Here is a 27,931-nt window from a genome sequence, read left to right on the forward strand (position 1 = left end):
CAATGTGGAACCTCTTTCACCACAAGATGCCATGTCTCCATCTTTACATCTGTAAGGAACTTTATCTAGGGGTAACCCTCAGGAAAATGCCTTTCAGAGGGTGATTGGACGATAAAAGGGAGGGGCAAAACCACCCCACATATTCTCTCTCTTTCACCTGAGAAGACAAAGGAACTAGTCTTTGGTCTTAAGGAGGCATTCTGAACTGAGAATTTGGTCAGCCCTGTTGTAAGGAACGTTTGATAAAAAATTTCACCTTGATCCAAGACTAGTTTGTTTAAGTTTAGTTACTAGGAAGTGTTTTATCTTTATTTCTCTTGTAACCATTTCTAACTTTAGTGCCTTATACTTGTACTCAATTAAAACCTATCTGCTTGTAACTATGGTAAATAAAACTTGGCTTATGCTTTAATCAAAACTAATCCAGGGTTATCTTTAAACTGAATTGTTTGGTAACTCGAATTAAAGGAGCAAACTGTTGTACATTGACCCCTTATAGGGGCAACGGACCTAAAATAGCTGAACTGCCCAGGAGAGGGCTGCAGAACACATGTTTTGGGGAAATTTGGGACTGGGAGTGTGGTGGGGTCACTCAGCAAGTAGTAACGGAGGCTGCTGGAAACCAGAGTGTGACTGATGTGTGGCTGACAGGCTGCAGCTATACACAGACACTAAGGGTGTGACCTGAATGCTGGAGGGCTGTTTGTGAGCAGCCCCATAGGCGCCGACTCCATGGTTACTCCGGGGCTGAAGCATCCATGGGGAAAAATGAGTGGGTGCTCTGCATCCACCGCAGCCAAGCTCCCTGCCCTGCCCCGCCTCACCTCACCACCTCCTCCGCCTCCTTTCCTGAGTGCACCGCGTCCCCGCTCTTCTGCCTACCTCCCAGCACTTGCTGCCGCCAAACAGCTGTAGTAAGCTCCGGGAGGGAGGGGAGGAGGAGCGGGAACGTGGTGCGGTCAGGAGAGGAGGTGAGGCCAGGGCGGGGATTTGGGGAAGGAGTCAGAATAGGGGCAGGGAGGTGGTGGAGTTGGCGCTGGGACTTTGAGGACCAGGGGTGGAGAAGTGCCGGGGCTGGGGTGGAGTCGGGGCGGGGTCAGGGGCAGAGGGGGGTCGAGCACCCACCGGCGCCAGTAGAAGTCAGCGCCTATGAGCAGCCCATATGGGAGTGACAGCAGCAAAGCATTGTGAGGCTCATAAAGTTGCAGGGCAGGTGGTAACATAACCTGGTGTGGATTGCACCCCGGAATGTGATATTAGATATTCCTTGGAAGTCCCCCATTTTGGTACTGACTCAACCTCTTTGTACTTGGCTAATGAGATCTAGCTGGGACCAGGAAAAGGGTGACATGGATTCACCTATGGCATATAAAATAATTTTTTAGATAGAACTAGAAGGTAATCATAATTCCACATCTTAGATAATAGATTTGGCAATTCTCATCTCCATTTAATTTTTTTCTAGCTTTTTTTCTTTAATTAAAATATTTATAGTACATTTTATGGAGGGATTGCATTGTTGTTAACAATCAAAATACTAACTGCTTTCCTAACCTTTTTGTCCCCAAAGCATGGGAATTTGTTGTAATCTAGAAAAGGATTTTCTGATATTAGAGATGAAAACTTGTGATATTAACATATTGCCCGGAAGTTAGCATTTAAGTTCATTCAGAATTGAATATCATTAGCATAGTAATACTTTGACTCCTTTCATAACTAGGAGATTTTTGAACCATGGAATGTGTAGTTTACAGTATATTCTAATGGGCAGTAAAATCTGATTTATTTTAGTAGTCAAATTGATGTCCACCTCTACCCCGATATAACGCAGTCCCCAGGAGCCTAAAAAATGTATTGTGTTATATCGAACTTGCTTTGATCTGCTGGAGCACGCAGCCCTGCCCCTCGCCCCCCCATGAGTGCTGCTTTACCGCGTTATATCCGAATTCGCATTATATCAGGGTAGAGGTGTATTTTGTAACTTCATGAAGAGTTTTAGGAACACTTCCTTATCTTTTAGAAGAGGAAAAATGTTTAAGATGATATTATTAGGACATTTCCCACATTCCTCTTTCATCTGCAATCTCCTGTTTATATTTATGACAGATTAAATTTGTCTAATTCATATGTGATATAAAGTAGAATTAATGTTGAGCATGAATTGGAATCATAGCTTTAAAAGCAAACTGAGCATACTTAGGCAAATACCCATACAATAAAAATAATATATCATCATAATTAAGAGAACAAGAGGGTGTGTGTATAGGGTGTCAGAGTGAAGATAAATGAGAACAGAAATTGTTCATTCAGATTTGCTAATGCAATCTTGTCTATATTCAAAATGTCAATGTCCATGGTGTGAAACCCCCAGCAGAATACCTCATTTGGGTGGGTTTGGTATGGTGAGCCAGGCACTTCAAAGAATCCTGAAAAGAGAGTATCAGGTTGGTGAGTTAGAGGGAGAACAGATATGGCTCTGGTAAGCTGACTTGCCAAAGATGGATGTGCTTAATTGAAACGTAAAACATTGTATTTCTTTATTGAAGCTAATACAGGATGCTTTTGCTTAGTTTCACTTGCAGAGATGCAGATTATATGGTATGCATACTTCCTTTGTTTTTTTAATCTGATTTTGCTCTCTCTTCTTAATACATCTTGTTTCTTATTTAGACAATTTGAGTTAGCATGTTGAGGTAAAGTCCCTGAAAGGAAAGTAGCCATCTTAACTCTCATGAGAAGTGTTTAGAGGAGAATGGTGCCTATACTGGAGCTCTAGATTGAAACAGCTCTTTATGAGGTGTCACCCTCACATTTACCATGGTCCATAAGGGGGATCATGAGGAATGGCAAGAACACTTGTACTTGTGAAAACTGCAGCAGCTGTTGACAATCCAACAGCTGGGTTTGTCTGGAATCAAGTGAGCCAATGACCTAGATAACTTTTGTATTTTTGACTATGTACCTGCATTTCTTCCAACAGAGTGTTCCTTCCAACAGTGTGTTCCTGGTCCATAAACCAGAACAGTTGTCTTTTACAACCCACTTCTTAACCATTCATTCAAAAGAAGGAATGATCTCTCATACTTGATAAGTGTAAATCTGAAAAATATAATGTAGTTGATTCATCGTTTGGAGCTCTAAAAGGTGTGTACGAGGGATGTAAATCTAAAGAAGTATATTTTTTTATCAAGGGGATTTCAGAGTTTTCAGTTAGCGTATGGATTGAGTTGAGTTGCATATGATTTTTTTTTTCTGTGTACTTTCAAAATTGATGATACATTACTTGCTATTTTAAGTATATGGTAATGGCAAGACAAAGCTTTTGTAACTTCAGTGTGTATATCTTTGTCATCTATATTCATGCTATCTCATTAAGTGTCCATACACAATACATATATAGAAGCCTCATGAGGTTACAAGCAAAATAACTTCATTTTTCTCTGATACGCATATGATGAAACTGTGGAATATATTTCATAAAGTTCTTAAAAAGATAGTGAAAGTACAGTTCAGTTAAATACTCTCCCTCTCCCTTCTCCGATCATCCTTCATTCCATCCCCTCCACGATCCATCCTCTTCCTTTTTCTCTCTTCTTTTCCCTTCCTGTCTTCCATTCACTGTCAGGAAGGGCCGCCTCAGAAGAGCCATTTCAGCTCAACACGGCACCGTCAGAGACTAGTGGAACCAGCGGCTACAAAAGTGAGTGGACTTATTGAAGGACACATTTTAAAAATGGAATCTTGTACCAGTGGAATGTGACAGCTGTAGTGAAGATCTGATGTACACTTGATAGGAGCATTAATTATTACCCACCTGTGAGTAATATGGTCAGCACTGTTTCATAAAGATGAATTTGCATATTGAAGATATTCATTATGCATGTATAATGCTGCACCTCCTTCAAGAGTTGTGGGTGAGTTTTTTAGATGTACAGTGTATGTATAAAAAATTATAATTATATTTGCTACTTTTGCTATGTGTTCTGTTCAATGTCTGTATTTTTTCACATTTTTGAAGTGTATTTACAAATCCGTGACATACACTTAATTCTTCTCTCTCACAATATTAAAATGGAATATTTCTTATAATAATGCCACAAACAGTTTGGAACGGGTGTCCTGGGATAACATTGATTAGTCTCTTGAGCAACTCACTCACTCACTCATGCCCGTCACCCCAATCAGGGTCTGAGCTGCCAAACAAAGATCCCCAGAGTCCTTTATCCTGGGCCATTTGCTCTAGCTGGTTCCAGGTATAGCCCATTTTTATGCTATCAGCCTGAAGGTCGTGTCGCCAGGTGTTTCTTGGCCTAGTAGGATCAAGTTGATGCTCCTCATCTCTGCTGTGACCTGTGCCGTCTTTCTTGACTTGTACATGGTCCTCACGTTCCATGTACCGATGGTAATCCTCCTAGATGCAAGAAGGGTAATCGGCTTAGTGGCTTCCTCACGACTTTCACCACCCAGCGTCATGCGTCTTCGAATTGAAGGCCCTTCTTTTTCCAGGCTAAAAGTCTCTGTTATCTCTATTGTTGGCGTTTCTGTAACAAATTAATTTTTTTAAGGGGTGGAGTTGCTAGCCCCACGCCCAACCTTCCTCCTTTATCCTGACTTGGGACAGGCAGATGGCCCCAAAGGACCTGTCTGATTGAGTTCTCTTGAGCAAGCCCTGATACAAATGTGTAGAATTAAAGATATCGTTGGAGCGTTAGTATTTATGCTGGCAGATTCAATAGAATGTCAGATATACTGACAAGCTTATTCTGCCTTTCCTAGAAGATCATTTCAGTTAGCGGTATATAAAAATTAGGTATGGTTCAAGAAATCTAATTAGCAGGATGTGGGAAACGATAGCTATTGTGGATATTAATTTTATTTTCTAGATTAATGAAATGTACCACATTGCATATTTCAGATCATGTGCATAATACTGCTACAATTTTTTCCTATTTTTTTGCAAGAATCTAACAAAAATAAAGTCACAGCAGACTCCCTTTCTCCCCTCTGCCCCCAATCCGCTTAGTTTTCCCCTTTTCCCACAAGAATACTGTACATTTGAGAAAGGACATAAGGCTTGCCTTCTACCCTAAAGCTCAACAGTCTCAGATTCTGGTGGACCAGTGGGAGAACTGAATTTGAGTCATGGGCTAGCCACTGAGAACTGGTCAGCCAGTCCCAGGCACCTAAAGTTAGGGACTGTTATCCTGAGTACCACAACTGACCTCAACAGTTATAGCAGGTTATGGGGAGAGAGAATCATAGAATCATAGAATATCAGAGTTGGAAGGGACCTCAAGAGGTCATCTAGTCCAACCCCCTGCTCAAAGCAGGACCAATTCCCAGCTAAATCATCCCAGCCAGGGCTTTGTCAAGCCAGGCCTTAAAAACCTCCAAGGAAGGAGACTCCACCACCTCCCTAGGTAACGCATTCCAGTGTTTCACCACCCTCCTAGTGAAATAGTTTTTCCTGATATCCAACCTGGACCTCCCCCACTGCAACTTGAGACCATTGCTCCTTGTTCTGTCATCTGCCACCACTGAGAACAGCCGAGCTCCATCCTCTTTGGAACCCCCCTTCAGGTAGTTGAAGGCTGCTATCAAATCCCCCCTCATTCTTCTCTTCTGGAGACTAAACAATCCCAGTTCCCTCAGCCTCTCCTCATAAGTCATGTGCTCCAGACCCCTAATCATTTTTGTTGCCCTCCGCTGGACTCTTTCCAATTTTTCCACAAAAAAAGAGGTAGTCACTTGTTAGCTAGGACCCAAGCCATTTCTTATTTTGTTACCTAATTATTTTTGTATAGTGCTAAACATGCTGCATCCTCACAGAGAGGAAGATAAGTCCCTGCGTGCAGAGCTAAATAGGTCGTACAGAGAAGGGCAGAATGTTAGGGAAACAATGAAACCGAATATGTTAAGAGTAGGTTCCTGTTATGTTAGTACCAAAACCATTGTGTGAATTCTTGTTATACAGGTTAAGACAGGATTGAGGTAGAAGAAATAGGGTTCATAGATATCCTTGTGTTTTCAGGAAGGACTGAAAGGAGGAGAGAGTAGAGTCACATTATGCTGCATAGCACAGTGTGGAAGGAGGCTTGGAAATGAACCCAAAGGGGGAGTTACTCAGGAAAGTTGGACCTTGTTAGGGGGACAACAATAATTGATTCAAACAGAACAGTACATTGATGATGAGGACAAGGTCTAAGAGTTTAGTACTGATAAAGTACAAGAAACCCAATTAATGGATTTGAAGAGGTGCTAGATATGGTCAGAGCCTTGGTGCCAGGTAAATTATTTTTATGGAAGCACTGTAGATGAATTAAAGGTGAAGTAAAGTGGAAGTCAGAGAATGTGCATGAGAAGAGCTCCAAGAGTTGAGATGAGAGAGAATCATAGCTTGAACTAGGGTTATGGTAATGTAGGCAAAAGGAATGAGTGGGCTTTGGAGTATTCGAGGAAGAAGCGCTATAACTTGCAAAGAACTTTCTGTGAGGGGAGGAGAGTTGACAATTATACCAGGGCTGTGAATTGGAGAAATGTCAATCATTGAAATGTAGGGCTGGAAGGGACCTCAAGAGGTCATCTAATCCAGCCCCTGCACTGAAGCAAGTGTATCTGAATTCATGCGTGACAGGGTGTTTGTCTAAACTGTTTTTAAAAATCTCCAGGGACAGGGATTCCACACCCTCCCTTGGAAACCTATTCCAGTGCGTAAGTACCCGTATAGTTAGAAAATTTATCCTAGTACTTAATCTAAATCTCCCTGGCTGCAGATTAAGGTAATTACTTCTTGTCCTACCCTCAGTGGCCATAGAGAACAATTGGTCACTTTATCCTAGCCCTTAACATATTAAAATACTTTTATCAGGTCCCCCCTTGGTCTTCTTTTCTCAAGATTAAACAAGCCCATTTTTTTAACCTTTCCTCATAGGTCAGGTTTTATCATTTTTGTTGCTTTTTTCTGCACTCTCTCCAGTTTGTCCACATCTTTCTTACATGTGGTGCCCAGAACTTCACAAAATACTCCAGCTGAGGCATCACCAATGCTGAGTTGAGCAGGACAGTTATTTTCTATGTCTTACATCAGACACTTCTATTAATGTGCTCCTGGATTGGTGTCATCAGTAAATTTTTATAAGCATACTCTCCACTTTTTTTGTCATTTAAAGAAAATAATGAATGGTACTGGACCCAGGACAGTCTCCTGTGGGATTCTACTATATATTCCCCACTACTGTTTTGATAACTATTCTTTTTGAGTACAGTCTTTCAATCAGTTTTGTACCCAACGTAGAGTAATGTTATTTAAATCACATTGTGTTGTTTTCCTATGAGAATGTCATATGGGACGGTGTCAAAAGCCTTTTCCACCCACCATAGCGCACCCGCAGTGTCCCCGGGCCACCCCACCACTGCCCAGAGGACCCATTGTGTCCCCAGGCCGCCCCCTTCTCCAGAGCACCCAAGACTTAGCCAGGGGGTATATAGAATCATATGACTGGAAAGGACCTCGAGAGGTCATCTAGTCCAATCCCCTGCACTCATGGCAGGACTAAGTATTATCTAGACCATTCCTGACAAATGTTTGGCTAACCTGTTCTCAAAAATCTCCAATGATGGAGACTCCACAACTTCCCTAGGCAATTTATTCCAGTGCTTAACAACCCTGACAGGAAGCTTTTCCTAATGTCCAACCTAACCCTCCCTTGCTGCAATTTAAACCCAGTGCTTCTTGTCCTATCCGCCGAGGCTCAGAAGAACAATTCTTGTCCCTCTTTCTTGTAACCACTTTTTATATACTTGAAAACTGTTATCGTGTCCCCTCTCAGTCTTCTCTTTTCCAGACTAAACAAACCCAGTTTTTTTCAGTCTTTCCTCATAGGTTATGTTTTCTAGACCTTTAATAATTTTTGTTGCTCTTCTCTGGACTTTCTCCAGTTTATCCACATCTTTCCTGAAACGTGGCACCCAGAACTGGACACAGTATTTCAGTTGAGGCCTAATCAGTGCGGATTTTCTGTTCTTGTTTTTCCCCCCTCATTGAGTAACAGGCTTACCCTGTCCTTGGTCTTCCTCTTGCTTCTAATTATTTGTAGAATGTCTTTTATGTCTCTATCTAGTTTGAGCTTGTTTTGTACCTTGGCCTTTCTAATTTTGTCGCTACATACTAGTGTTGTTTGTTTATATTCATCCTTTGTAATTTGACCAAGTTTTCACTTTTTGTATGACTCTTGATTTTTAGATCATCGAAGATCTCCTGGTTAAGCCAGAGTGGTCTCTTGCCATACTTCTTATCTTTCCTACGTAGTGGGATTGTTTGCTCTTGTGCCTTCAATGTCTCTTTGAAAAACTGCCAACTGTTTGCTTCCCATGGGATCTTACCTACCAATTCCCTGAGTCTGCCTTCTTGAAATCCATTGTCTTTATTGTGCTGTTCTCCTACCATTCCTAAGAATCATGGACTCTACCATTTCATGATCACTTTCACCCAAGCTGCCTTCCACTTTCAAATTCTCAACCAGTTCTTCCGTATTTGTCAAAATCAAATCTGGAACTGCCTCTCTTGTTGCTTTTTCCACTTCTGAAATAAAAAATGGTCTCCAATACATTCCAAGAACTTGTTGGATAATCTGTGCTTTGCTGTGTTATTTTCCCAACAGATGTCTGAGTAGTTGAAGTCCCCCATCACCACCAAGTCCTGTGCTTTGGATGATTTTGTTAGTTGTTTAAGAAAGGCCTCATCTATCTCTTCTTCCTGGATAGGTGGTCTGTAGTAGACTCCTATCGTGACATCACCCTTGTATTTTTTACACCTTTTATCCTTACCCAGAGACTTTCAACAATTCCATCTCCTATTTCCATATCAACCTCAGTCCAAGTCTATACTTTTTTAATATATAACGCAACACCTCCTCCCTTTCTTCCGTGTCTGTCCTTCCTGAGCAAGCTGTATCCTTCTATACCAATATTCCAGTCATGCGTATTATCCCACCAAGTTCTGTGATGCCAACTATGTCGTAGTTATGTTTATTTACTAGCATTTTGAGTTCTTCCTGCTTAATGCCCATACTTCTTGCATTAGTATACAGACATCTAAGATACTGATTTGATTTCCCCCCTCCCCTGCAGTTCTGTCTTGTCTCTCCTTTATCCCTGCTATAACAGCCCATGCTCCCCCCACCAAATTCTGACCCTTCTCCCAGTTCTCCTTGTTTTTGACTTACCTGTGGGGTTTGGTCACCTGCCCCCTTTGAACCTAATTTAAAACCCTCCTCACTAGGTTAGCTTGTCTGTATCCAAATATGCTCTTCCCCTTCCTCGATAGTTGGACCCCATCTCTCCTTAGCAGTCCGTCTTCCTGGAACAGCATCCCGTAGTCAAGGAAGCTGGTGACACCATCTTTGCAGCCAGGCATTCACCTGCAGGCCCTTACTCTTGACCGGAAGGATTGAAGAGAACACCACTTGTGCTCCTAACTCCTTCTCCCTTACTCTCAGAGCCCTGTAGTCACTTCTGATCTGTTGAGGGTCATACCTTGCAGTATCATTAGTTCCCACATGGATGAGTATCATGGGGTAGTAGTCAGAGGGCCAGATGATCCTTGACAATCCCTCCATAACATCTCAGATATGGGCCCCTGGCAGGCAACATACCTCCCAGGATGCCATGTCAGGGCAGCAGATTGATGCCTTCACCCTCCTCAAAAGAGGGACAAGTCATGGACAGGTCATGGGTCACACATTTTTGATTACTGTTCGTGACCTGCCCGTGACTTTTACTAAAAATACTTGTGACTATAACGTAAACTTAATCATGTCTATTGCTTTTCCCATCCACTAAGCCAGGAACCCTATCTGCAAAGCATAATAGAGAGGCCAATAGCAACTAAGAGGAGAGTATTTAGGGAGAAAGCAGTGTTTTAGACAAGTTGCACAAGTTTCTTATATATGGTATTAATAAAAATCGGTGCATTAGATATTAGATTTTAGAACTTTTTGCATATAACAGCACAAAAGATCCTAAGAGACAGGGTTTCATGCACAAAAATATAAAAATAAATGTGTTTGTTGTTACAGGTCCAAAAATGTTGAGTGAAATGTTTTTTAATTTTTTAAAACACTGTTACTTTAATTTTTTAAATTATATTAATTTTGATCCGTTTTCACCAAACTTGCTTATAGCATAACTGCACAGTGCCTAAAATTAGAAGCCAAACTAACTTGAAGTGTACTCAGAGATTTTGTTCACTGAAATTTCTCAGTAGATAGCAAATATGAGCAACAAATGAACAAAGGTAAACCATGGTAAAGAAGAATATGCTGTAGGAATAATAATCTAAAGGACGCAATGAAATAGTTATATGTGAAGCTGGCAAAGGCAACCATCAAATAAAAATCAATTCGATGTGGGAGCATGTGGGGTGAGGAGGTGGGAGGGGAGCGGGACAAGAGAAAGTGTTCAGAAGATTAGTTTCAAAATCTTGTGGTGTTTCAATACATAATGGTAATAAAGGTTTATTCCAGATGAGCTGTCAGTATAAATTGGGAGCATTTGTAGGTAAGGTTCCTGAGGATTGCTCTGAAATTTTGTTAGCATGGAGAAAATATTGATAGTACAGTGTGCTGAATAACACAAGCTCCAAACTTAATGTAGAGAGAGAATATTGCAACAAAGATACTGACTTTTTAAAAATCCTTTCTAATCCTAATTCCGACTGAATACTTTAACAGTTAGTTACAGTATGCAGTAATATCCACTGAAACCCTTTTATGATTTTCAGTAGTTTCTATGATTGGAAATAGACTCCCCTGCTGATGAAATCGGCCCTGGAGCTACGGTATCGACAAAGCATACGTTCTACTTTTCAAGCTAGTGAAAATCTTTTAGGATTGTGTTTTCATTTCTAGCTATCCCAAGAATAAGTGCTAGTAACTTTGAGATGTTAGACGTATATTGTTCAATAAAAGAAAAACTGTCATCTGTAACCTATCATTTAAATAAGCTTCTGTACCAAATGACTGGAGGAGAGCTAATGTGTGCCAGTTTTTAAAAAGGGGTCCAGAGGTGATCCCGGCAATTACAGTAAGCCTGACTTCAAAACTGGGCAAACTGGTTGAAACTGTTGTAAAGAACAAAATTGTCAGATACATAGGTGAACATAATCTATAGGGAAAGAGTCAACATGGTTTTTGTAAAGGGAAATCATGCCTCACCAATTTACTAGAATTCTTTGAGGGGGTCAACAAGCATGTGAACAAGGGGGATCCAGTGGATATAGTGTACTTAGATTTTCAGAAAGTCTTTGACAAGATCCCTCACCAAAGGCTCATAAGCAAAGTAAGCTATCATGGGATAAGAGGAAAGGTTCTCTCATGGATTGGTAACTGGTTAAAGTTAAAAGATAGGAAACAAAGTGTAGGAATAAATGGTCAATTTTCAGAATGAAGAGAGGTAAATAGTGGTGTTCCCCAGGGGTCTGTACTGGGCCCAGTCCTATTCACCATATTCATTAATGATCTGGTAAAAAGTGAGGTGGCAAAATTTGCAGATGATACAAAACTACTCAAGATATTTAAGGCAGACTTGTAGTTCTTTGCAAAGGAATTCTCAAAACTGGGTGACTGGGCAACAAAATGGCAGATGAAATTCAATGTTGCTAAATGCAAAGTAATGCACATTGGAAAACATAATCTGAACTATACATATAAAATGATGGGATCTAAATTAGCTGTGACCACTCAAGAAAGAGATCTTGGAGTCATTGTGGATAGTTCTCTGAAAACATCCACTCCATGTGCTGCGGCAGTCAAAAAAGTGAAAAGAATGTTGGGAATCATTAAGAAAGGGCTAGATAAGAAAGAAAATATCATATTGCCTCTTTATAAATCCTTGGTACCCCGACATCTTGAATACTGCGTGCAGATGTGGTCACCGCATCTCAAAAAAGATATATTTGACTTAGAAAAAAGGGCAACAAAAATTATTAGGGGTATGAAACGGCTGCCGTCTAAGGAGAGATTAATAGGACTGGGGATTTTCGGCTTGGAAAAGAGATAACTAAGGGGGGATATGATAGAGGTCTATAAAATCATGACTGATGTGGAGAAAGTAAATAAGGAAGTGTTATTTACTCCTTTTCCTAACACAAGATCTAGGGGCCACCAAATGAAATTAATAGGCAGCAGGTTTAAAACAAACAAAAGAAAGTATTTTTTCACACAACGCACAGTCAACCTATGGAACTCCTTGCCAGAGGATGTTGTGAGGGCCAAGACTGTAGAGGAGAGCAACAAAAAAGATTAAAGCTCTAGAAAACATGACATATGAGAAAAGACTTAAAAAATTGGGTTTGTTTAGTCTGGAGAAGAGAAGGCTGAGGGGGGACCTGATAGCAGTCTTCAACGATGTAAAAGGTTGTTATTAAGAGGAAGGTGATAAATTGTTCTCCTTATGCACTGAGGACAGTACAGAAAGTAATGGGCTTAAATTGCAGCAAGGGAGATTTAGGTTAGATGTTAGGGGAAACTTCCTAACTGTAAGGATAGTGAAGCACTGGAACAAATTACCTAGGGAGGTTGTGGAGTCTGTCATGGAGGTTTTTAAGAACAAGTTAGACAAACTGTCAGGGATGGTCTAGATAATACTTAGCCCTTCCTCAGTGTGGGGAACTGGGCTAGATGAGCTATCAAGGTCCCTTCCAGTCCTACATTTCTATGATTCGATTTCCATAGTTTAAGTTGTAACACGCTTTCTATTGTAAACTCAATTTGTTTGTGCATACATGCACACACCCTTCATAACTTAGACAGAAATGAACCAGTCCTCCAAAACGTTGAGTGGTCTCCTGTCAGAAGAGAAGTATAAGGAAGGTTTGATGTAACAAGATCATTCATGAGTATTCAAAATTCATGACATTCTAAATTCAAAGATTTTTCACTTGAATATTTTTCTAATCTCTCTTTAAAATCCTATGTCAGTAGGATCTTGTACTGAAAGGAGGCATTTTTTCAAAAAAAAAATGTATAATTTATTAGAAACTTTCTTTTCTGGGAAACCTCAATGAAGTCTCCATGATTGATTATGAATTCTGAAGCTCTGGCACAAGAGCCAGAGGAGAGTTGGTGCAGCAAGATGCTGAGGGAGGAATAGTGGACCCTGTAGGCTGCCAGATGCAGAAATTATAATATCCGGGAGGTCAGATGCACATACTTGAATTTTTATAAGCCCTGCACAGACTCCACATCACATTAATAATTCACTAATATATACGTACATACATTCCATCTTTGAACCAATGATTTACAACATTGTGTCAGAGCATTTCATTAATCCAAAAAGATATCCTAAGGAAATTCTCACCATCCAAAAGTTGACATTGTCTGAAGTGGGTCTTGTGTCAACTTGGACACTTGGCTTGCGCCAGAAACCCCAATGTCATTTAGTGACGTCACAGAGACGGCAATATGGGCTTTGACATCCTTGGATGGGTAAAAGACTAATGTTTGTGATGTGCAGTTCTGTCTGTTAATGGGAAGAATCCTTTCAATGAACCTTTGTAGTTCAAAAAAAATGTTTTAAATAAGAACCAGGATATTCAGAGCTAAGGTTACATTTAACCAGATGAGTAAAATCAGCAGAAAGAAGATAGGGGTCGGCAGGAGTGGGGATTAGCTATATCTTCATCATCACTACAGAAAACATCCACTGTTGCTGGGGTGCTGATAAACGTGGCTGCTAGCATCCTGTGTTTTCCCCCTGGAGCAGCCCAGCTGTATGTGCAACAAGTGAAGTAGAAGCCACTTGCTCAGCCAGGTGTGGGTTAGGCAGTGGTATGGCATCTAGTTTCCATCCACCAGCAAGTGTGGCAAATGAGGAGGGGGTAGGGTGTAAAAAGAATAGGTATGGGTGAGAGAGGACCTGAGCTGCAATGTTTCCACATGCTTGGCAGTGGAGAGTGAGAAAACTGTTACCGGGAACTTGCACAGCTATGTTTTAATGTGAAGTGTATGGTGCATTTGGAAATGCCCATATGAGTTTGTCCTTATGTGTTCCTCCATCATCCCCTCACTAATGCAAAAAGCCCAATAAAACCAGGTATTTATCTGAAAGTTGATGGAAGTTTTTTTTCTAAACCTAAAACACTGAAAAACTATAGTAGTGCTCCTACGTTTGTTCAGCTGCACAGTTGTAAAAGCAGCTGGGATTTTATGTCTTGCATGAATTTTTCTGAGTGTACTATAGTGCTCTTAAATTGTAAGGATGAGAATATTTGTTTGAGTTTGGTAGTAGCTGGAATCTATGTGAGATTGGTGTTTTCAAACATTTCTCAGTCAATGTATTTACTCTGCTCTACCAGTCATGCAGTGATATGGTACATTGCCAATGGGTGAAATAGACTGTGCAACAGGAGGTCAGAATGGAGCATGGATTTTCTAACACAGCGTGTTAGATGAAATGATTTTGTGTACTTTGAAGTGGAAAATTCAATCAGAATTTTCCACACATTTTAGTTAAAGAAACATGGTTATTGATTGATAAAAGTCAGACTGAGAAAATATAGAATGCAACATAGTAGGCATCAAATCTAACTAATATTATTCCTGGTCATAATAATTATTTTCTCCTGCATTTTCTTGAGAGGTCTTTTAAAAAACAAAAAGACAAAATGGCTATAAAGTGTCTAGAGTACACATCAGGATATACTGTATTCATGTTGGTGTCGAAATGCTACTTTTTTATGGGGCTATCCTTTAGAGTAGGAGAGGCTTTCATATTTTATTAATATTGGTAGCCACTGTTCAAGTAACCAGCACTTAACTGTACTCATAAAGTAGTAGAGTTTGGATAGCATAGGCTGCTATCAACTGTGAACTTAGGATGGAGTATGAAGTTAGTAATGTAACTACTGGTCAATTGAGAAATGGTTTATAGATACAATTCTCAATTATTTTATTAATAAAATTCAATTTCATTAAATATTTCAGTATTAATTTATTCCATGGGTATGAAATGGATACTTGCCCTCTAAAGTGTGCTTAAACTAGGTTTAAAATACCCATGTATCTAACATGGAATCAATTTTATTAAAAGAAAAGGCAGTTTTTAAAGTTTGCACACTTGTACTAAGTAAATGTTGCCCTGAGTCTTGGAATGGTATTGTTTTGGCTTCCTACTGCCAAATACCAGCACACCAGGACTCGCTGAAACAAGAGGTTTGAATCCTACCAGGGTCAACCTTGTATCCTTCCAAGGTAGTGGTTGTACTTCGTTTCCTACATTTTTAGAGACTACTAATTCCAGCAGTATTCTTCTTTTAAAGGGTAGAGCATATCTATGGCCCGCAGGGCCGCCCAGAGGATTCAGGGGACCTCGGGCAAAGCGGGGGAGCTGCGGCGCTAGTACTCACCCGTCGGCGGTCTGGGTCTTCAGCGGCATTTCGGCGGCGGGGGTCCTTCAGTTGCTCCGTGTCTTCGGCAGCACCGAAGGGCCCCCCGCTGCCGAAGACTCAGACAACCGCCGGGCCAGGGCTCACAGGGCCCCTGCGGAGCCTGGGACCTGGGGCAAATTGCCCCACTTGCCTCTCCCCACCCCCGGCGGCCCTGATGGCCGGTAGCGTTTTTAAATTGCTGCTGCTGTATGAACAGATAAGAGCTTGTGGCACTCTTTAGCCAATGTTAGATTTCAATCTAAAGAAGTATTTGGTCTGGCTATAGAACATGACCTGCTCTTCTCTTCAACTTCTGTGCATTTGCTCCCATGACTTTAACTATGAAAAATCCATTTTTAGGGACATCTTTTAAGCAATACAATTCATAACAGGTAAATTCAGTGCTCCCTCTGTTGCTGAATCTTACAACAAACCTTGCCACTGGAGAGACGTAAGACAACATATAGTGTATCTACTGCTAGACCAGACCTTTTCTCCTTGCGCAAAGCATCATTCCAAAATACAGTATTCTCTTGCTCCATAGGGATTAGTATATTCAAACATTAAGAAACTTTGTAAACATATGGTAGGCAAAGTAAACCAAATCTAAATGCTACCTCTTTATGTAATGTGATTAGTCTATTATTGACACAGTATCTTGTTAGTCTATGGTAGAACACTTATTGACTGTTTATATCAGTTCCATGTTGTATGTGAGAGAACCATTGATTTTTTTCATTTTATATTGTGTTTTTTATATATGTTGTCTTTAAAGTGTCCTTCCCCCATCCAGTTAATTTGCCTGTAAATTGATGATAAATGTCAAGGTTTAAGCAGACTTCTGGGTATTCCCATCAAAGCACATTTCAATACCCCTGGAGTTGATCCACCAATAAATTTCTGCCCTAAAAGAGACTGTCAGCAGTCACTATAGCAAAATAACTGTGGGGAGGTTAGTTTAAAAAATAAAAATGAATTGTATTGTCAAGTGCCTGACATCAACCTAGATAACCCAAGCGGCTTCTTCAAGTTAAATCTGAGTTTAAGTGTCTCTTTCCTTTAATTTATATGCATCCTACTGAAATCTGTAGTAGACACCTATTGATGTATATTGAAGTTGATTCACTATTTGCATTGTTTTCTTAGCATTAGGCGAGAGGAGAAAGTTGAAACATAACGTAATATCTTTTATAAATTCGAGGGCCCAGTTTAGATGTATAAATGCCCTGGCACCAGGGCTGGACTTACCATGAGGCGAACTGAGGCGGCTGCCTCAGGTGCCAGACTGTGGGACAGTGCCACTAGGACCCAGAGTGTAGAAAATTTTGTCTGCTGCTGGTGCATATGTATTCTCTCTACTCTAGATGCACAGAGATGGTGGAGTGCTGTGCTGGGGGAAGGAGGGCACAAGAGACATAACAGGCAGGCAGGAGAAAAGGTGAGAGGGAATAACAGAAAGCAGCAGGTACTGCAGGGAGAGAGAGGAGGAGCTAGCCTCTCTAGCACCCCCAGGAGCCTGGACTGATTAACACCAGCTTCTCAGGGAGTTTCCTGTTTCCTGCTGCTTCCCTGAACCCACTTGAGGAGAACATGCAGACAACTGAAGTAGTAGAAGCCAGTTAGGCCCTTAAGACGCTGATATCTTCCCTCACTCAGGTCCTGCTACCAGCCTGCTTATTTGTCCACTTCAATTGAATGTTGAGAGCCACTATAGCTGGCACAGAACAGCAGCTATGAGTGAAAGAAGAAAACGCCCCTCTGGGGCAGCATTCAGAAAAAGAAAGCAAAGGAAGCTTTTCTATCTAAGCAGGAAGGAGCTCTCCTGAGATACATAGACACAAATGTTCAAGGTGAGCCTTCCGGCCCCAGCGAGGATGTGAGTGGTGAGGAGATGCCTGATCTTCCAGTTAGAGTGCAGGTGACCTGGAAGCTACTGCAGCATCCATATCTTCATCTCAAATGGATGTAACCATGCACATTCCTGAAGAAAAGTGTAGATCAGAGAAGAGTGTGGTGGAGGCGCAAGAAACAGCTGCTTCTGAGTTTAGTTCCTTAAATCTAGATGATCCAGGACTGTGGCTCCATTTGAGCAGTAGCCTGAGGGACTTCCTCGTACTGCATGGGCCACAGCAAGTGAAAAACTTCATGTTCCCCAAAGACAATGAAAATAGAAGTTTCCATCCAACACATTGCTGGCGTGAAATTCCCAACGGTGACAAAGAGGAGAGGCCATGGCTTATGTACTCAAAAACCGAGAATGCTGCATACTGTTTTTGTTGCAAACTCTTCCAGTCTTATGTTCCAGCCACATTGGGTTCTACAGGAACAAAGGACTAGAAAAATCTGGCTAGAAATCTGGCATGCCATGAGAAGGCAGTAAATCACCAGAGAGCATTCTATAGGTGGAAAGAGCTTGCGATGAGACTAAGGTTAAAGGCCACCATAGATGATCAGCATCAAGAGAAGATTGCATCAGAGTGTCTTTACTGGAAAAATGTTTTGAAAAGGCTCATTGCCATTGTAAGAATGCTTGCTACCCAAAACCTAGCACTGTGTGGCACTTCAGATCAGCTGTATGTGCCAAACAATGGAAATTTCCTTAAAATTGTGGAGCTGATGGCTGAGTTTGATGCTCTACTCCAGGACCATCTAAGAATAGTCACCACCCAAGAAATGTACCACACCATTACCTTGGAAAAACAATTCAAGATGAGATCATAAAGTAACTGGCAACAAAAGTCAAACAGAAGATTGTGGCAGATCTGAAGTCAGAAAGATATTACTCTGTTATTCTGGACTGCACACCTGACATCAGCCATACAGAACAAATGACTTTAATGTTGTGTTTTGTAACAACAACAAAACCTAGTGAAAATGTCCTTCAATGGTGACTGTCAGAGAGCATTTTCTAGAATTTATTGACATTGATACTACAGAGCTGGTATGACAAATGTGCTTCTTAAAAAGCTGGAAGATACAGGAATTACGATAGCTGACATAAGAGGTCAGGCTACAATAATGGTGCCAATGTGAGAGGAAAGAACAGCAGAGTGCAGACACTGATCCGAGAGTTAAACCCTCGAGCTTTTTTTGTCCCATGCAGCTCTCATTCATTGAACTTGGTGGTCAGTGATGCAGCATCAGCTTCTAGTGAGGCCGCTGAATTTTTTAATGTAATTCAAAGCATCTACGTATTTTTCTCTGCATCAATTCATCGATGGCAAATTTTGAAGCAACATCTGGAAACATCCTCTCTGACACCGAAACCACTGAGTGCCACACGATGGGAAAGTCGAGTGGAGTCGATAAAACACCAAATTGGGAAGATAGATGATGCCATAGTTGCCATTATGGAGGATAATGCTATGACAGGAACTGTTTGTGGGAGAACAGTGGCAGAGGGAAATTGAATCACCAGAAACATACATAACTTCAAATTTCTGTGTGGCTTAATGTTGTGGCATGACATAGTGTTTGAAATAAATATTGTAAGCAAGAGACTCCAAGGTGTTGACCTTGATATATCTGGAGCAATGTAACAACTGGAGAAAGCAAAGTCATACCTACAGTCTTACCGGTCAGATGAGGGATTTCAAAACGTTCTGAAGAGTGCCCAGAAGTTGGCAAAGGAACTTCACACTGAAGCTATTTTCCCACCCATTCAAGAATACAAGAGTCACCGAAGAAGAAGACATTTTGATTATGAGGCACGGGATAATCCCATAAGAGACCCCAAACAATAATTCAAAGTTGAATTCTTTAACCAAGTGCTAGATTGTACAATAGTTGAAGAACATTTCATGCAGCTCACGGAACACAGCAGTATGTTTGGGATGTTGTATGATATTCCAAAACTCCTCACTATACCTGAAGAAGACTTACACCAGCAATGCAGGGCTCTAGAGACCATGTTAATACATGACGACATGCGCAATATTGATGCGAGTGATTTAGGTGATGAACTGAAAGCCCTTTCAAGATATGTTTCAGCAGGATCAACTCCACAGGCTTTTCTGGAATATATGTGCACAAAGATGATGACCACCTTCTTTCCAAACGCTTTTGTTGCTCTGCGCATACTTCTAACGCTTCCTGTAATGGTTGCCAGTGGAGAACACAGCTTTTCCAAGCTGAAGTTAATAAAAACACATCTATGCTCCACAATGACACAGGAGAGACTGATCGGCCCAGACTGTGGACCTTCAGGAAGCAGTTAAAATCTTTGCAACCAAGAAGGCATGGAAAGCACCACTTTGGCATTTTTATCTGTTTTGAATAATCAGTGTTTACTATGCAGACAAGAAAAGTTACATTTGCTGTTCAGGTGTTTGAAAGTTAAGTGTTACTTAAATTTTTTTAACAAAGCATTTTAAGTTGTTAGTTTTCCTTTATTGGGGTAGGTAGTAGAGCAGTACCATGAGAGGAGTAGAACAGGAAGAAGGCAGAATTGAAACCTTTCAAAGTTTTGGCCCAATCGAGGAGACATGGGGGTGTCATTTGAGCCAAAATGTTGTGGACCGACCCTGCCTGGCACCCTTTTTCAGGAGGAGTCACCATGGAAAATTGTTGGTGCCACCTATATAGGTAAAAAGGAGAAACAGTAAATGTAAGGTTACTAATTTTTATATGTAAACCATGGAAGCGGTTGGTATTTAAGTGGCAGAATAATTATGAAATGAAACTGCTTGTAACCAGGTGACTTTTGGTGTATTCTGTGTGTGTGCACACATTAAACAATGTCACCAACTAATCTAATAAGCTGCAAGAAGCTGGAGACCTTCAGATCTAGGGCAGCAAATTGTAGATGATAAATAGCAGTATTGTTCTTTCTCACGTTATTTCTTCATGTTTTTTAAAAATAGTGCATAATTGATATTTAGTTGAAAGATTTCTTTTATGGAGCTTTTTATGGACAGCTGAAAAGCCTCTAAGGTCAGGCTTCTGAATATTTGAAAACCTTGCAACTATTGTTGAAAGATGAAGCTGATTTACTGTGGTTCTAAAAGGTACCCAGTATCCACAACGTTCGCGCTCGCTTTAGCAGCTTATGAACATTGTGGCTTTTATTGATTCCTGAGAATGGGACTCAGCAACAAGCAATAAAAGTCGATGGCACCTTTTCCCCTCCATATAGGGGTGCGTAGATCGATATTTGAATTTACTGTAATTTACTGCTAATAGGTAGAAGAACTGAAAGAATTGCAGTGTCTTGTGGGTCACAGCTGTGGTGTATATCCTTTTTATTTAAACTCTGTTGTAGGTCAAAGTCTTTCCCCTACTAAATGGAAACATAGTTAGTAGTAGAGTTGATACGCCTTACTTATCAATGGACTTTATAAGACTGGACACCTTCAGTCTGCTGTGTGAATTAAAATTGCGCTGGCTGACCTACATTTCATAAGACCTGAAGGACTGCGACATGTACTGAATTTTTGAATATTTTGTGAGTTATAAACCCAAAAAGCTTCTGTGCTTTTGAAGACAAGTTACTAAAAATAAAATGCTCCCTGTATTGACAGTTCACTGATTAATGATTAGCTTAATTAAAACATGTATGCACAGTCCTTATTGTATCTTCAATGTAATTTAGCAGAGGCTTCTATGTATCTCCTAAACCTGAGATCCAACTTAATATATTTGTAGGTTTGCAGACAAGTCTCAAGGCAGAAAGGACATTACGTACTTGGGACAAGAGTCTCTTGTTTGTGAAGTGGCGTAAAGCAACCTTAATGCCAGCTTAAATAGAAAACAAAGATATATAGTGAGGTCTTCTATCTGTATACCTAGACCACCCCTGACAAACATCTGTCAGGGATGGTCTAAGTATATTTAATCCTGCCTCAGCACAGAGGGATGGACTAGATGATCTCTCAAGATGCCTTCTGCCCTATATTTCTGTTATTCTACTTCTTGGTTATCCTTGACTGCTGGGATGGATTTTCGGGCCATAGGCACCCATTGTGAAGTAGAGCTTTTATGTTGGAGATTTATCCAGTAGGTGTATGGGCTCAGGACCATGTAGACACGAAGTTTGGTTTGAAGCCACCTGCATCCCTGAGTCCTGCACTGTGAACAGCTCATCGGAACTGGAACACCCAGCCCACGAAAACCTTGCCCTTGATTTTACACTTTATCAAAATCCTTTCTTAAACAACAATTTTTAGTGCCTGGGAATCATAAGCTAACTTTATGGCATTATTAATACAACTGAGATTCGAACCCACAGTTCCGAAGTTAAAGATTAGCATGTTTCCAGTATGCCTTGTTCAGCTTTTTTCCTCACTATATACTTAAAGCTGTATAATGCAGTCAAACTTCATCTCTTCAGTTTGTGAAATAACAGCTTTTCAGATGCATAGGAACAAAATGCCCCTTTTCCTGGGTCTTAGAATAAGGGCATGTCTACATTAGGGATATTTTCACTGTGTTGTATTTATACCAGTGTAAAAGGATTGAACTGCAGAAATTTACCTGGAGTAAGACAGTATATACACATTAATTAAGGAATTTTTTATCCTGATGCAAAAATCCCTAATTTAGAAAAGCCACAAGTGATGTGAGACATGTCTAAGAGCTATAAACAGTGAGCCTTTCATGTACTTAGTGATAGGAGGAGTGCAAAACATAAATTGGATGCTGACTTGCAGCAAAGTTTTCTGTATTGGAGGTACTCAAGCCTGTAATAAATGTGAGAGAACTGACCTGGCATTTTGATGTCAATGCTTTGGTATATAGGGAAAATGTGGCGATACAGACATTGTCTAAAAAGGAAGTTTGTTTTTATTTTTTCATTTATTTTTGGTTAGCTGCTTATTGGTATTGCCATGCTTTTTTATTTTAAAATCATGCTTAAAAAGTGATATTTGCACTGCTTTGCTTCAAATGAGATCTGTGTGTGTAAAAATAACTTGGGTGTGAAATTTACTTTGTAAAAGCTGCCAACATCTTTTAGTACATCTTTACCCTCTACTAGTTATCCCTAGTGATTTATCTGACATGGAACTTCTCCAGTAATTATGAGGCAGTACAGCAGGGGTGCCCAAAGCACGGCCCAAGGACCAAATGCAACTGTACCTGCATACAATGCTGATCATCTGCAATTTTGATACTGATAATGACAAACTCAGGGGGAAAAATCTGTTCATCTACCAAGAAAGATACAAGTATAAGGGATTGATTTGGTATACTTGTTAAGAGTGTGTTAAATTAGAAGCAGTTCCTGGACTTTTGACAAGATATAAATGCGACCTTTGCTCACAAAATGTGAACAGCTTTGCATTAGTCACTAGCCATTAGACTGACTGTTCATAGTTCACCTGCTGTAGAACAAGAAGCAAAATTGTCCTTGTGATGCATTTCAAATTAGATACAGAACACAATACAATTGTAATTTTTGAATAATTCTTTGTACAATTAGGTGTGTGTGGGGATCCAAGCTCAAAATGCTTTTAAAAAATTAAGTGGATGTTTGTGGTCTCCAGCATTTTGAACTTACTGGAATTATTTAGTTTATGTAAAACAATTTTGTGTGTGTGTGTAACACTTGTATATTACATATATAAGGTTATGTTAAGATATTATTTAAGTTGAAAATTTTAAAAAGTTGCAGAAACTCCAGAACTAGCAAATACTAGAATAAAGTTAATTACATTATGTTCACAGGTCCCCTGCCTCATTTACTGTACAGGATGGATGGTGCTCAGAAATGAAGCAGTTATTTGATATTTTTGTGGCCTTTGCCTTATTCACTGTACACCATCTAAAGTCTGCAAATAATGTAAAAGTATTCATTTCTTCATGGTCCTTTTTAGGGTGACTGAGTGAGCCATTTTTATCCATTTATTTGTTTTTGGTTTTTTTACACATTCATATGCATTATCTGGTCAGAGGGTGCACATGCATTTTATGCACTATGTAGAATCTTATTTTTCCGATTCTTTTTTTAAAGAAAAAATTCTAACATCACATCTTTTAGCTAGTTTGGTTTGGCAATGTAAATTAACTATACATCTATTAGATGTGTAAAAACAGTATGCTAGGTGAGATAAAATAGGAGATACACAATTATTCTAAACCAGGGTGATTAAAAACATCCATCTAACAGGCCTCCACAACCCACTAACACAGGCACATCTTCTGTTGTGTTGTCTTTGAAATCAAAGTATCTGCCTGGAGAATATCTAATACTGTGTATCTCATAGGTCAGATGAGTACCCCTTCATTTAAATGCAGGCTATATTCCCATCTGAACAAGATTACAAAGACTTTACAAATATAGTTTTGAGAAAATAACTGGAATGGCAGAAATAGAGGAAGGTGAATGAGGGGTACCAAAATGTAACAAGATATATGGGGGGGGGAATCGGACAGCAGAAAATGGATATTACATAATTTATCTGATATTACCTGGCCCACTTCTAGGCATATATCATGCATCTTTTAGATGGACAGAACTTGGGCATTGTAGCTGTCTTCTATCCAAAATACTAATAGAAAATATATTAGCTATAGTAACTTCTCACTAATTCTCATTTAGCTAATATACAGTCACAATAATTCTCGCCAAATGGCAGTTTCACCCTACTTCTCAGCAAAAGTTTTGTGTTTAAAAAAAAAAAAAAAAAAAAAAAGTGCATTACGGTGCTTTGTATTAAGACTTCATAAAATGATGTACTCTAGAACATTGTATGAGCGTATTAGTAGTGGTATAACCGGTCAAGCTGTCCTTGTCAAAATAAATGAACAATGTCCATGTTCTGATGCAAGATCCTTGATATTTGTGATGGATTCCTTGGAGCCTGACCCTGTCAGGTGCTGAATATCCTCAACTATTTTTGCACACGTGGGCATTACGGAAGATTAGCATATTGCAGAACTGGGCCCTTGCTAATTTTAATTCTTTTAAAAATCCCCAGTGGATCTGGCTGTTCGGTTATTCTGTTGTTTGAAATGTGATCTGAGAATATTTCTGTCACAGATGCTATTGAACATTCCCAACGATAAACCTAAAGAAAATCAGTGTTTGAAATAACAGTAGGAAGCAGAACATGAAAGAAGATTTATACAAAATCTGTATAATCCTTTATTATATTCAAAACACATCTGTGCTGTTTGTGTACAGTATTGTTGAGATTGAAGGATTGTGGTACTTAATTTTAAAAAATGGATATTTCCAACTGTATTCTTTTGATTTCAAATGTAACACGATCTTTTTTCATTTTACAGAAGGAGCTGAGTCTTCCAAGAAGAGGAAGTTTGTAAGTAGCTAAAGTTCCTTCCATTGTGCTCACTGCACAGTATGTGGTTTGACAGTTCTTCAATATGTCTATTCGTTTTTCAGTGGGAGATGGAATGAAGGTTAAGTGTGGCAGTTGATTGGCCTTATGATACACACACAGAAAATTGAGATTGTAAATGAATACCCATGGGTCGATATGTTGTGTTCTGAAGATTTATACTGGTGTGGTTTAGTGGCCTGTTATGAAAGAGGCTATTGTGAAAGACTTTGAAGGTTTATGCTGCGGTTATTAATAAAATAAGTGTTCCTTACGTAACATTTTAATTCAGATTGTTGTTGTTTTTGTTGTAACCAGGCAAATATTTGGTTTTCTCATGAACAGTGCAACCTAAATTGACTTAACCTGATATTGCTGATGTAGAGAAAATAGAAATAAAAAATTGAACAATTTGGGTAAATGTATGTAATTGTGTGTATGTAGTGTTTTAACCAGAGGAAGTACAGATTGTGCACATCCTAGCATGTATTATTATTGGGCTAGTGCATTAATGAAAAGGTATTCAAATATGCTGTTACTTTATGGCTACTTGCACTTTGCAGATTTATGTACCTAGACTTTATCTCTCATACATTTTGAATTATTATATTTTAAAAGTTGTGGTTTTATTTGCATTTCTTTTTGTATCTCTTTCTCTAGAATGCCTGTGGAGAATTACATACTCTACAACACACAACTGGTCTATTATAATTTAATAGTACTTGACTACTTTACTAACAGCTGTTCCATATAGAGGCAACCTAGAACGGTTGTATTTAAGACTTATTTCATAATCTCATGACTCTGAGCAAAAGCTAGCAAAGGAGATAGCTGAGAAGAACACTAATATATAGAATCTTTTTATCCTGGAGGTCCCAAGTTTTATATAAACATACAGCACCATCAAAATGCCGCTACTTCTGGCGTACGAGTGATTGCACTGATCTATAACATGCTGCTTAATAATGTAGGTAGGGGAAACACTGGCCAAGAACAAATACATTTCTGGAAAACATTTGTTTACCTCAGAAGATGGACTGAATCTAAGCTTAGAACCAGTGAATCCAGATAGTCTAGATATTTCAAAACCCATAGGTTGCTAAGACATTCCTTCTGGCTATGTGTGTTTTGTGCCTATTGAAGAGCTTGCATGAGCAAGCCAGAGCATGCAAAGTGCTATCTAAATAAGTGTGAAGTCACTAACTAGATCTAAACAAGCTGCAGCTGTCAAGCGGCCAACAGTCTGGCTCTATTCTCTTCTTGAACTATTACATTAAAATAGACTCTAAGTGCTGAACGTTTTACTTCCTTTGGCATTATAAAATGCCTTGCATGTGGTTTTAAGTTGCTATTCTAACCGATCACATGCTGAATATTTAACAGTTCTGTTTGTTTTGCTCACAAAACAATCTGGCCCCTTATGAGATTTTCAGAAATGGACTCCGGGATCTGGAGTGATAGTGTTGCATTTTTTCTGCTTAGTGCGTTTACGTGGATCAAGGGGTTCGAAGTTCAAGATACTGGTTACATTGATACCCTTGCCGGAACTTGGTATTTTTAGCTTCTGTTTAGCTCATGTTGGCCTATAGAAACCAGTAAGTGCTTCAGACTTTAGAGAGCTCTATTTGATTTCTCAATATCAAATGAGACAACATTATTGACATCTGTATACCCAATGCCAGGCTACCTTTTGGGGTCTTGTTGTTTTGAGAACATCACTGAGGTGATGCTCTGTGGCCTTGCCCAAAAGTGTTGTACGTACTTAATAACTCTCCTGTTTTGTTGAGTGCTTTGAAGGTAATCTGATTAATCCTCACAACATTGCTGTGGAGGAGAGGATACATCAGTATTCTTATACTCGGCTCAAAGATGTAGCAATAGTGCATTTGCACAAGGCCACACAATGAGTAGTGATTTTATTGCTGGGTGGCTTCAAGGGAAAGGATGGGCTGGTTCCTCCTTCTCCCCCAGCAGACTTTGTGTAAGAGGGAGATGTCTCTTTTTTCCCTCCAAAGATCCAACAAGAAGGGGGTGAGGGTGGGGAGAGGAGTTAGTGAGTGGATGGCAACGGTACTTCCCCAAATGGTAACAATAAGGGAGTCCTGGGGTTTTGCAGAGGTGCAGTAGTTTATGGGGCTAGGAAAAGATGTTCCAGTGAGGCATGGGAATTTCCCCACTGACTGAATTTCATCCACTCCCTCTCTGAGTGGAAAAAGCATGTTGAACCTCAAACCAGGCTCACTATGATTGGATTTAAGGCTTGATTCTAATATTTTGTCCATCTTTATTCATCTGGCTGTCATCACAGGTTCCCAACTGTAGCATATCTGTTGCATCACAAATGCCAATATAGAGGGTTGAAATGGGGAAATTGCATTTTATAAAGAGCTGAAGTACAGTCGTGAAGCACCATGGAGACTGACTGAAATCCTGCAGTTCCTTCCTTAGGGACTTGTTAGCTCTGTTGGTAGGTACCCTTTGCCAGGACTAATGAGACAGTCCCATGCTGACAGTTTCTCAATCGCACAAGGAAATGGATTGAGTATTTTTTAAAAGAGAACCTAATTCCAGTTGTCATTATTTGTATAGCCCATAGATACTAGGTGCCTGAGAAATGCCAATAGGCAGAGTAATTTTAAAAATATTTCTAAAGAATAAGGCTTGTCTGGTTACCTCTTCTTCCCAAGGGTTTCCTAAAAGAATTTACATAACTGCTAAAACTAGGTGCGTGGATAATCTATAGTAATTATTATCAGGGGGTAGCTGTGTTAGTCTGTATCTACAAAAACAACAAGGAGTCTGGTGGCACCTTAAAGACTAACAGATTTATTTGGGCATAAGCTTTCGTGGGTAAAAACCTCACTTCTTCAGATGCATAAAATGAAAGTTACAGATGCAGGCATTATATACTGACACATGGAGAGAAGGGAGTTACTTTGCAAGTGGAGAACCAGTGTTGACAGGGCCAATTCAATCAGGATGGATGTAGTCCACTCCCAATAATAGATGAGGAGGTGTCAATTCCAGGAGAGGAAAAGCTGCTTCTGTAATGAGCCAGCCACTCCCAGTCCCTATTCAAGCCCAGATTAATGGTGTTAAATTTGCAAATGAATTTTAGTTCTGCTGTTTCTCTTTGAAGTCTGTTTCTGAAGTTTTTTTGTTCAATGATAGTGACTTTTAAATCTGTAATAGAATGACCAGGGAGATTGAAGTGTTCACTTACTGGCTT

At 39.9% G+C, this 27,931-nt stretch overlaps 1 protein-coding gene across 1 annotated transcript in view; it reads left to right on the forward strand.

The window, feature by feature from the left end:
- The window catches only part of MAST4 (microtubule associated serine/threonine kinase family member 4), a 262,752-nt gene that overhangs the window by 31,658 nt on the left and 203,163 nt on the right, over positions 1 to 27,931 (forward strand). Inside the window, exon 2 of the mRNA XM_034773436.1 lies at positions 24,653 to 24,684. Coding sequence (XP_034629327.1) covers positions 24,653 to 24,684 — 32 coding nt within the window. The remainder of the gene's footprint in view (positions 1 to 24,652; positions 24,685 to 27,931) is intronic.

This window comes from Trachemys scripta, chromosome 6 (assembly GCF_013100865.1).
Source record: "Trachemys scripta elegans isolate TJP31775 chromosome 6, CAS_Tse_1.0, whole genome shotgun sequence".
Classification (NCBI taxonomy): Eukaryota; Metazoa; Chordata; order Testudines; family Emydidae; genus Trachemys; species Trachemys scripta.